The 12577-nt window shown below is 26.3% G+C and overlaps 1 protein-coding gene and 1 long non-coding RNA gene across 2 annotated transcripts; both read right to left on the bottom strand.

Moving 5' to 3' along the window:
* Positions 1-312: 312 nt before the first annotated feature.
* LOC139823736 (uncharacterized) lies at positions 313-6188 on the bottom strand. The gene is made up of 3 exons (XM_071796242.1): positions 6081-6188; positions 2535-4577; positions 313-2128 (listed from the first exon to the last, which is right to left on the bottom strand). Exons 2-3 carry the CDS (start codon positions 4270-4272, stop codon positions 1884-1886), a joined length of 1983 nt encoding a protein of 660 aa, XP_071652343.1. The 5' UTR covers positions 4273-4577; positions 6081-6188; the 3' UTR covers positions 313-1883.
* Positions 6189-10845: 4657 nt separating this feature from the next.
* On the bottom strand, positions 10846-12400 carry LOC139823747 (uncharacterized). The gene is made up of 3 exons (XR_011734868.1): positions 12229-12400; positions 11120-11225; positions 10846-10944 (listed from the first exon to the last, which is right to left on the bottom strand). It is a non-coding gene; the product is annotated as an uncharacterized lncRNA (long non-coding RNA).
* Between the last annotated feature and the right edge of the window lie 177 nt (positions 12401-12577).

Here is a 12577-nt window from a genome sequence, read left to right as displayed (position 1 = left end):
TTTTCTCATTTTATAATGTTATAATTAATACCCTTAACAATAAAAAAGTTTTATATTCATTCGCGGCCTTGTTATAAACCATTAAACACGAGCCAATTTTTGCATTTTTAACCCTTCCTAGTCCCCTTAAATTATTCTTTTATTTGTGGACCAATCAAAATTTTTTTGTTACATAATATACACTAAGGAGGATAAATTTAAAATCTAGCAAATGCTCCTTAAAATACAAACTTTATTCCTTAGAATAGAAAAATTTCAAATGTGACAACTTTTCACGGAGATACCTATGCTTTGAATTTACGCGAAATTTTAAAATAAATTGACTGTTGCAATAATTTGTTAACCAGTATAGTTTAAAGAGATCGTTAGGATGATTATAGTACGTTTTTTATTTGTTGTTTCTCATGTACAGTTTTTATAGACAAATTACGGATGTTCTGGTTACAAAAATGTTTGTACTTATTATAATGTTATACTTATAAAATACTTTATATCATGTCGCTTTTATCGTTATCGTGTAATATAAGCCAACTCTTATAAAAAAACATAAATAAAACAATTTATAAATCCACAGCCATTCAAACTAACTAAACTCAATTCGTGAGAAATCTCTTATATATTATGCATTTGTGAATCGGCGACACACGCTAGAATGTGCGATTATACGAGCTGCGTCAGATTAATGCGATTAGACCATTGCCGGCGTGATGGTTACATGACACGCACGCGCACGTGGTTGTATGCAACGCGCATGGAACAAAATCGTGAAAATAAAATTGTGAAAATACTGCATTATAATGAAAAAAAAAAAAACTATAAAAGTCAAAGAAGCAAATGACTAACGTCATGAATAGCAGCAAGCTCGCTTATTAAACTTTAAAAAAAAATACGTAATATAAATTCTTTAAAGAAACTTATAAATAAAACATGACTGTTTATAAATATATAGCCGTTCAAACTAAACTCAATTCGTGAGATATTATACGTAAGTGTAAGTTGGCAACGCACGCCAGAATGTGAGATTATACGAATCGTGTCAGACCAATGCGATCTGACCATTGTCATGGCGATTATGTGATAATATATAAGACGCATAGAATAAAATCATGAAATAAAAATTGCGAAAATATCGCGTTGTGATGAAAAAAACAATATAAAAGTTAAATAAGCGAGTGACTAACATCATAAATACCAGCAAGCTCGCTTATTAACATTAAAAAGAATTACATTAAGTTTTTTCGCTTGTCACAAGTGTAAAAGCGTTTGTCAGCCCTCTGGTCCTTGGGAAAAAGCTAATTATATATAATGTACAAGCAAACATCGCATGTGACAACACGTGGCTCAGTGTACGTGAAAACTAAGCTGATTGACGCATTGTATGATGCACGCATGATATAAAGATTGTGATTATCTGTGCGATTCGCATTAACTACTTAAATAACCTGAGTTCACGGGTTATCAAACAGATGAAATAGGAAACGATACAACTGATACGAAATTGATGAATTACGATTTAATTAGCGATATCATACTATTAAGTGCCACTATACTCATGAATCACGTAATTTATCGGATGTCTTATTTACGTGTTTGTATACATGGATATATTTATGCGAATAGTAATTATGTGTAGACACACACAATGTGTCACATAAGCACATACGCTTTAAGTTTTCATACGTTTATAACGTCATATTATCAAAAGTACGTCGATAAATGCACGATTTCGTTATGTTATAGGACATTTGCTTTTTGTTATGTTATTCTTCAAGAGCTCGTAATAAATAATTGACTTAATCGTTCGCTTACATTCAAGGACATATAAAAATATGAAGCATATAAAAATATGACGTTATAAAAATATGGAGAAATCTATTGTTGTGTTAATGTTCTCCTTTCCTTTTTTCCATTCCTTCTTTTTCATTCTTTTTTTGCTGGTTTTTTAGCCATGTCTTCACAACTGATGCAGATCGATTTTTTAAACCAGGATTTTTTGCAATAACCTCTTGGATCGTTTTTGTAGACGGTAATTTTGCGTCTGGTATTGTGCAATCGGCAAAGTATTTCATGACGATTTGTATTTCTTCATTTGTCCATCGAACACGTTTGATACGACCATATGGTGGAGCTGTGAAAAAATATTAATAGTATATTAGTGTATAATATTAATATTAATGTACTACATTATTTTTTAAAATATGTACAGTTAAATTAAATATGATTAGTTATATTTAGATATGGCAAAATACATGAGTATTTGGTTTTTGTTATATTCTAAACATATTAACAGAAAAGTTACTATTCTTGTCGATATTTACATAAGATATTGTGGATTTGATGTTGACGAGAAAAATGAATAGAAGTATACGTTTTGCTTTCTTAAAAGAGTTTAGTTGACAAATAGTCACTTAAATGAACAAGTTACTGGAATCGTTTAGCTGTATTTTCTCCTATTTTTCTTATTTCTGACTTTATAATTCAAGATGTCTGACGTAAATATTGCCCTAAGTTTATATAAAAATAAATATACGTACTATTCCGTTTCTTTGCACTTTTACGAGTGTTTTTTACTGATTTATTACTATCCTTGTGGATACTAGATTCCACTTCATAGGATAAACTTGTGTCATTCTCTACTGAAGTTTCTCCGTTTTCATGACTACTATCTGAATCACCACTTTCGTCGTCATTGACACCTTGTGCTTTCTCTAATACTTGCGACATCCGTACAATATCTCTACTTATAACGGGTTGCCTATAGATTTCTTTATGTATTGCTATGGCATGACCCATATGTTTTGCTAGATCAGAAACATCATTTTCTGATAAATCTAACGCTACACTTATTGTAGCAACATGTTTTCTAAGACCCGTCCCACGTAGAGCCCATGGTCGTTTTGCACCACATGCCGTGGAAAATTGTCGCATCAATTCACAAGCATTTAAGTATTTAAAACAACTTTTATTGTATCCCGGAATTCCAAATAAATACGGATTTGTAGTAGGTACACGAGCATTATGTCGATATTTTAAAATCAATTTAATACATTTCAATAATTGAGCTGATAGTAATACAGGAACAGTACGCATTAATTTTCCGCGTATAGTAAATCTTACATATTTTTTTGCAATTTCTCGTGCTGTACCTGACAGAGATTGGAATAAGTCTTCGTCTGTGCTCTCTGAAATTTGTACATAGCTCTCAAAATCTTTGATGAGAAGGTGTTCTATTTCGCCCGCTCTACGACGATTGAATAATTGCACGGACGTAAGAGTTACTTTTGCTAGTTCCAGCCAACTATTATGACAAAATGTTTCCTTTAACATCTCACACAGGGATTTACGTTTATCATCAAGATAATTACGAAGCTTTGTGATATCGTCCATTGAAGAAAGTTCTGTTTTTTTACACCTTCTATTCTCTTCCTGCGCTTCCAAAGCGGCTCTATTAACACTAGTAGGAAAATCGTCGATGAGAAGAGCAAGAAATTCTTCAGTATTTTTCTTTGTTTCGTAATCTTTCTTCTTTATACTTTGAGTAATCAGAAGATTTCCTACTTTCTTAAGTAAAGTTCCCATTAGTTGTGGTGTCGTTGTCACTTTATAAGTATTTGTGCTATTGTCAAATGCAGACATCTTATTAACTGCTTTAATGCTATCTTCGTAAAATGTAGGATGATAAATTGACGTCATGTCTGTAACTTGAGTGTTTAGGTCTTTCATTGCTTTTAAGAAACGACCAAGGTATCTAAGATGTGAACGAATTAATTTATGCTGATATTGTTTGCGATACTTCCGGCATAATCTATTACCAAACATAATAATCAATTCGTCATATCGAATCATACGTGTTATTTCATCTTCTCTGAGTGCAGGAAAAACTACTTTTCGCAATGTTTCTTCTGCAATAGGATTAATACGTCCAACAATTGTTCTGCCCATAACTAACACAGATCTAGTTTGTTTACTAGAGTGGCCTGTGCATTTTCTAAAATGGCGTCTGATGCTACTCTTCACAAAAAATCCCTTGCATTTTCCACAAGCTGTATAGCCTTTTGCGCCTTTTTCCTTATTTTTTTGAGGGCGCCTGTACACAATAAGTTTTCCGTCATTAACATTACTATTAGTATTATAAACAAAATTGCCGTTCCTTCTTATTGTTTCAATTATTCTTTTTCTTTCTAAATTATTTGGAGGAAGATCAAGGAACTTCTTTATCTCGGGTTCGTTGCGGTGAACTGTAGCCAGATGTCGAGCAATCTTTGATTGCATTTTTCGGCAATAGAAGCAGCAGTTTTTTTTATTACCACCTTTGGGTCCTTCAGATGGATCGATATTAAGATTAGTGTCATCAGGACAAATTGCATTACTTTCATTAAGCCGTATAGATACATCAAAGCCCGAATTATTATTTGAATCTTTTGTTGATCCACTTGATCGTTTATTTTTATTTGTGGTTGGATCAAGAAATACATCTTCATTGGCATCTGGTTCTGTCAAGATGGAACTATGTTCAGAAGGACAATATTCTGAATCCGAATTTTCTTTATGTGTCGTGGAATCCAAATATTCCTGACCTAAAGCGAAACAGTTATTAAAACATATAATAAAAATATACAAAAAGTGTATTAAATAATGTAATGTATAAATAACAATAATAATAATATATTATTATATACAAGGTGGACAAAATAAAGTGTGACAAATTTTTATTTCCAAAAATATTGTTTCTAGAGAAAAATGCTTCAAAGAAAAGTAATTTGGTTTGAAGGAGGACACGTGATGTGAGTCATATCATAGATGTCGTTTTCAAGAAAGGCAACTAATTTCTGAAATAAAACTTAATATTTTCTTTGAGATAAAAGTTATAGATCTCATCAAGATGTTTTTGAAACACAATAATAATAAAGCTCTCTTTCGTTAAGAATTTCCTGAGATATTTTAAATTTTGTCATATTTTTAATATAAAATATAAAATATCTTGTAAAGAGTATTTACTTTTCGATAACTTTACCTTCATACTTTTATACATAGAATAACAAAAGGAATCGATTGTTGTAAAAAAAACCAGAAAAAATTATTTTGAAAAATTTGATTGCATTTTGTAAACGCATTTAATTTTACAAAATTATAAATGTAAAAATTAATATTATTACTCATTTTTTTTCATTATTCTACGTATAAAAATATGAAGGTAAAGTCATAGAAAAGTAAATCCTTTATATATATATAGGAGATATTTCTTATTTTATATTAAAAACGTTATAACAAAATTTAAAATATCTCAAGAAATTTTTAACAAAAGAGAGCTTCATTATAGTGTTTTTAAAAAATGTTGACGAGATCTACAACTTTTATCTCAAGGAAAAAACCAAGTTTTATTTAACAAATTAGTCATCCTTCTTTCTTGAAAACTACGACATTTATGACATGACCCACATCGGAACTATGCATCCCTCTTCAAACCGAACAACTTTTGTTTGAAACATTTTTCTCTAGAAATAATATTTCTGCATAAAGATAAAAATTTGTCATACTTTATTTTGTCCACCCTGTATATTAAAACTTTACTAATTATAATTTTTTTAGAGAAATTGATACTTTTGTATTATAATATACATTGTGTATTATACGCCTTTTCAGAAATATAGAAATATGCAATTTAATGAATGTTGTTTGCAAAACTCATCAAAGACAATAAGTGAATTAATCATGAATTAATGTTAATCAAAATATTAATGAAAAGTAAAAATAGTAAACAATAAATATGATATTATACGACCGTGTAAGATATACAATCAAACAAGGAAAAAACGCCGTAATCGGTCAGGACTGGATCTTTCTTGTCCGAATAATATATATTAATATATATTAAGGGTTGGGAACGTCCCTACAAAACGCCCTTTGAAACCCCTTGGGGTAATAAAGTACCTTATTGAACGATACAATCACACAATTAAATTGATATCAATTTAATAACGAAAAATAAAGAATTAATACATATTATTTGGACAAGCAAGATCCAGTCCTGACCGATTACGGCGCTTTTTCTTTGTTAAAAATAGTAACTAAAGACTTACTGTAATAATTTTGATAAAACTCATTGTTATTCTCTTCTAACAGCTCATTATTCTGTTTATCAGAAACGTATTCAGTTCCATCATTGTCTATTCTTTCAATAATATCTGTAAAATTATCTGAAAATTTTTAATGGAATGCAATGTTAATTCCGTTTTATTTTCCCAAATAAAATTAGATTAAATTTGATTCATTTTACGAAAAAAATTTTATATAAATTTTTATATATCCAATGACTTTGTTTTTCAACACTAACTTTTAATAAGACGTATGTTTAATAAAACATTTTAAATAAAATATTAGATACAAAAGTGATAATTATTTATCAAGACAAAAAGAGAAAGACCATACAGTAAAAATGTTTTTTGAATATATACCATTAGTAGAAATATCATCCTCTTGCACAAAATGTATCAAACTGTCGGTGCTGTCATGTACATAACTCAGTGGCGAGGTAATCATTGTATCTTCCATATTCTTTGATGTATTCTCATCATATACATTATAGTTCTGAAGATTATCAGCCTCATCATTGGACAATTGAACTGAAGGAAGGCAAAGTGGATTATCACTGTAAATAAAAAATAAAAAATTTCTTTTTAAATGTAATTCACATAAAACAATTTTGTTATTTATGAAAACAATTGCGCTACTATAAAATATAATTTAAAAATAAAAAGCATATTATACTAAAAATTTACAAACAAAACAGATTTGATATATTTTGCTCTATTCTGTTATATATATTAGTCATCATAAATTTCATTTTTTACATACAGTGTGTTTCGTTTTAATCTCAGGCAAATATCTCGGAAAATATGGAAGATAAGGAAAAACGTTTCAAACAAAAGTTGTAGGATATCAAGGGAGACAGATGATAAAAATATGGACTTGATCTTGAGTGATCTATTCAATGCCAGATCAATGTGATCAATGTTTTCTTAAATAAAACCCCTATTTTTTATTGCATATTTTTGTAGTCCTTGTCGAGACGTTTTCAAAACACTAATAAAATTCTTTTTCATTAAAAATTTCCTGATATTTTAAATTTTGTCATGATACTTTTAATATAAAATATGAAATATCTCGTAAAGTATTCACTATTCAATGACTTTACCTTGATACTTTTATACGTACAATAATGAAAGAAATCGAATAATGACATTAATTTTTACATTAGCAATTTTGTACAATTAAATGCGTCCAAAAAATGCAATCAAATTTTTAAAAATAATTTTTTCTGTTTTTTTTTTACAATCAGTTTTTTTTCATTATTCTACGTATCATGGTAAATTAATCGAAAAGTGAATACTTTACGAGATATTTCAAATTTTATATTAAAAGTATCATGACAAAATTTAAAATATCTCAGGAAATTTTTAATGAAAGAGAGCTTTATTATAGTGTTTTGAAAACGTTTCGACAAAAGCTACAAAAATATGCAATAAAAGATGAAGGTTCTATAAAAAAAAAACAACGATCACATTGACCTTAAAAAGGTCACTCAAGATCAAGTCCATATTTTCAACATTTGTTTCTTTTCATATCCTACAACTTTTGTCTCAAATATTTTTCCGTATCTTTCATATTTTCCAAGATATTTTATATTTTACTAAAGAAATAAAACGTTTAAAAGTATTAATCATTTTTATAATTTATTATGAATTAATATAATAAAAATCAATTTAAATAAGACCAAAATAAGATTAAAAAATATAGTAATATAAAATATGTAAGATTAGGGATAAAGAAGCAAACATGACAAACAGTGCGAGCGAAGCAAATATGATATGCGGGCAAGCGAGCAAAGAAAATCGTGTTAAATAAGATAATGGTAAAATAGGTTAAAGTGTAAGAAACAGAAGCACATGTAACCCCAAAGTGAAACAAGAAACTAAATAAATGACAATTAATAAATAAATATTAATGAATATTACCTATTACACGTTAATTTATTATCACGAATTAGTCGTATCCTCAGTGGTCGCAACTTTCTATTATTCACATTCACAGTTTGTCTGTTTGCAATATTTTTAACTGGTTTTTCCATTCTTTGTGTCAGCGATGAAGGCGAAACAGTATAAGCTAAAATAATTATAATTATTGATATTATATACACTGCATATATACATATTATCAAACTGTGAAATGCAAATGCAACACATGTATGTTAGAAAAAGCAATATACAAAAGTATTCTTATTAAATCAAATAAATAGAAATACAGAAATAGAACAAAAAGAGTTCCCAACATTATCCAAACTTAGTACGCAATCAGATATTCTTAGAAATTTATAAACATATATAAAATAAGAATAATTAATATAATATATTGAAGAAATATTATTACATAATTTGAAAATTGTAATAAAATTTTGCACAGAAAATTATTTTTATTAGGAAAATTATATGACAAAGATTTTATAACAGAGTACTTTTATAATAAAGAAAAAATATAGAAACTTCTTAATCACGAATTAGATTGGATTGTCAAGTAAAAAAATAATTTTAGGTATAAAAAAGTGCCCACAAAAATTGTCTTATTTAAATTTAACCAAATATAAAAATAATTTGTTTTAACTACATTTGCACATTATATTAATTTTTACTAGTTATTTTAATATTTATCTTATAGCCAAAAAAAAACAAAATAAAAGTAACAAAAATTATATTTTTTTATGATTGTATACATTGTAAATTCAGTCAAGCAAGCAAAAATAGAAAAAAAATAGAAATAAACAGATAGATGTAAACAAGACTTTCTTGTGAGAGATGATTTTGATGTATTAATTCTTGTAATGTCACCGATATTTCACGATTATTTGTAATCTCACATAAAAGATGTATATCAATATGTTGATCCTTGGGTCTTTTCTTGCAAAAATGTGGTTAAATATATTCCATAAATTCATGGAGTATTGTGCCATCTCGTTTAATACTAATTTGAGATAAAAATGTGAAATATGTTAATTATTTAAAATAATGTGTACTTAGCGTTAATCTTATTTAATTTAATTAAAGCAATTTGAAATAAAGCAATGAAATAGTATAAAACTAATAGCAATTTAATCAATTATTAATAATATATATATATATGTACACTAACAAAGACAATAACGTAGTAACATCCTCATTATACTGTAAATTAATAATTGTTTTGAACAATTATTACACTATGATTAAAACTTACTTTTTTATTTTAATTAGTTTTGAACATACACGTAAACACATTTTTAAGTTAAAAATATCATAAAACCTATGTATATTACATTTTAATTAAAAACATTATAAGTTATGAATTATTCGACTAACTAATTCAAATTGCTTTTATTATATACCAACCTTCATTTGTCTGTCGATTTACTGAAATTTCAGTACTGCATATTTTATCCTTACTGTTTGTGGATTCCTTCATAACATCCGTAAGTAAGACATATGGCTTGTTTCGTGTCACATAATCCCATTTATCTAATCAAACCGATACAATTACACTTAATTTTCATTTATAAATGTATCATTTATACATGTATAAATGTGTCACTTCCTTAATATTATAATAATATGAACCCTAATCAGTCACACTTATTTTTCAATCCTTAAATCGCCACACTTCGGTCTGTGAGACCGCTCGACTTTGTCGCATTGTCATTTTCATTCTAATTAATATTTTTAATCTTGTAATATAGGAATTGGAAACACAGTCTGATCTTATTCAGATGTTTATGATAATATTAAATCAAGAAAATAATTTGGGTTTAAACTGAACTTATTATTTAAAAAAACTAGGAAATTATGTTATTATGTGAAAACTGGAAAATCAAATAACAAATCAGAACAAAATATAAAAAATATACAAATTATATATAAAATATACACATATAAAAGTTACAATAACCTAACCTAACCTGACTAAATATACATTTCATCTCGAGTTATCAAATGTACTATTGGTGTTAATTCAGGATAATAGAAAGTTAAGCAAAATTTATATAAGAATCCCAGTAAGCAGAAAATCATTGCTGCAATGTTATTATAACGATATTCTTAACATAGTAACGTTTCCAAGTATGTAGGTTTTAACGTTGTGTGGAATATCATTATGAATATATTTTGACACAGATTTAGAGATTTCGGTAATGTTGAAATAACAAATGCTATGTCGTTATAAATAATATTGCATGTATGTTTTTTTAACATTATGACAATGTTTCTCATAAAATTCAATCAATAATAAAACAACGTTACTTCAACATTAATATAATATGTCACACAAACGTTGTAAGTAATATTGCATTTATGTTTTTTAAATATTGTGATAATCTTTCTTATACAATTTAGTCAATAATAAAACAAAGGTAATACAACATTAAAATAACGTCACAATAATATTAATTCTAATATTAATTCTAATATTAATTCTAATATTTATTTAATTTATTTTTGTTCTTTTATTTATATTGATTACATGTTTTCAACTTTTCAATATTAATTAGCATGTCTAATATATTGAGTTTTATTTTTTTAAAGAAAAGTTTTATTAAGAAATATCTAATTAAAATAGAATAGATATTCTGTAATAAAAATATTCTTCAAAAAAATAAAAACTCAATATATGTATATTAGACATGCTAATAATATTGAAAATGTATTTAAATTTTACATATATGTATTATTAACATATTATATGCAATATATAATAACATTATATCCAAAACATATTTTACATTCAATATATTATATATTATATATTAGTAACATATTTTATATCCAATATCAATATAAAAATCCAGTAACATTTTATATTCAATATATTATATATTATGTATATTAGTATACATCTGGAATATTCTTTTGCCTTATTCGTTTCCTGGAAAATAAAAATAAAATTTAATTAGTGAAAAACTTAATAATCTATAACTTAGTTTTAGTAATATTATATGTAATAGACTTTTATAAAAATATATTTGAAATAATTATATTAAAATAGAGAAACCATTTAAAAAAATAAAGAATTGTAATATCTGGATTCAATAATGACATACTTGAGTTCTTTTTTTTGCTTGCGGACGTTAGCAAACCGGAACCATTCCATTACGTATTGTTCGTATTCTTTATCAGTATTCCGGGGAAATGTTGCCTTAAAAGCTTCTAGAGTAGGAAAGAATATATATAAGTTTTAATATAAGCTCTAACAAAATAAAGAAAAAACATTTACATTATTGAAAGAATTAAAAAATTTAAAACTTTGTCTTTTCGTTGTGGTCATTTTCAAAGTATGACGTCAAGAGTGAAAAAATATTTGTCAAACATTCTTGCAAAATGAGTAGAAATAAACATTTTATTTAATATCCATAAAATTTCACTTGTAACCAATTGAATACATTTGTAAAATAGTCAAAATATTTTTCTTTCGCCGCAATAATCAATAAATAGTCGTAAAAAATATATGTAAAAAACTTTTTAACTGATCATTAATTATATATATCCTGTTAATTTTATAGTTATTAGTTTATTATTATTATTAGAACAATTAGAACAGTTTTTGAAGTAGCTTATAAATCTAATTAATCGCAATAATAAAAAATTACATAAACATATCTTTATTTGAACGTATTTCGCAAGAATTTAAAAAGCATGCAGTTTTTCTCTTATCTTGATTCATAATGTCGGAAGACGGAACTGATTAAATATATAACATATCAATACATTTTCTTATAAAATTAATTTATAATAAACATTGTCAATAAACATTATCAACTTTTTGTAAATAATATACTTATGTGTTTTTAATTGCTATGTATATATAATAGTTTATAATTTAAAAAAGTTACTAAATCAATTTATTTAATTTGCTATCTTTAGATGATTAAACATTTTTAATATATACAGAAAATCCATAAAATGTTGATTTACATTAAAACATATAGGATATTGGCCACTCAAAAATAAAGTAAATAAAATAAAAAAAATAAATTACCATTTAAAAAATTATGATTATAAATTATTTCAATCTTATAATTAATTATTGTAATTTCAGTGCCAATTAGTTATGTTCTACAGCACAATAAAAAATGTTCTAAACAGACTTTTCTCATTACAATTACAGTAGGTCTGATCAAAATTATATGTATTATATTAAAAATTGACTTACTTTTAATACCTAGTATAATCCGTGTATCTCCAATTTTAAAATTATTTTTCTGTCCCGTCCACGAACACATACACGCTAAAGAATCATCAAAGGTGGAACTCAAAGGTCTCCTAATAAAGTCTTTTTCGTTTTTTCCGCCAATTTGTAACATTTTGTTCACCTAAAAAATGGTTTTTACAATTTATAAACAGTACAATTTAAAAATAAACAATAAAATTATATCATAATGCCATTACTTCATTCAAGCCATTATTAAAATTATATTTAATTTATATATATATATATATGGTAAATAAATGGTAAATAAATTTATCAACTATTATATATATATATATATATATATATCGGA

This window comes from Temnothorax longispinosus, unplaced genomic scaffold, assembly GCF_030848805.1.
Source record: "Temnothorax longispinosus isolate EJ_2023e unplaced genomic scaffold, Tlon_JGU_v1 HiC_scaffold_17, whole genome shotgun sequence".
Classification (NCBI taxonomy): domain Eukaryota; kingdom Metazoa; phylum Arthropoda; class Insecta; order Hymenoptera; family Formicidae; genus Temnothorax; species Temnothorax longispinosus.
Note: the sequence above shows the minus strand (reverse complement) of the source record. Positions and strands in the feature narration are given on the sequence as shown.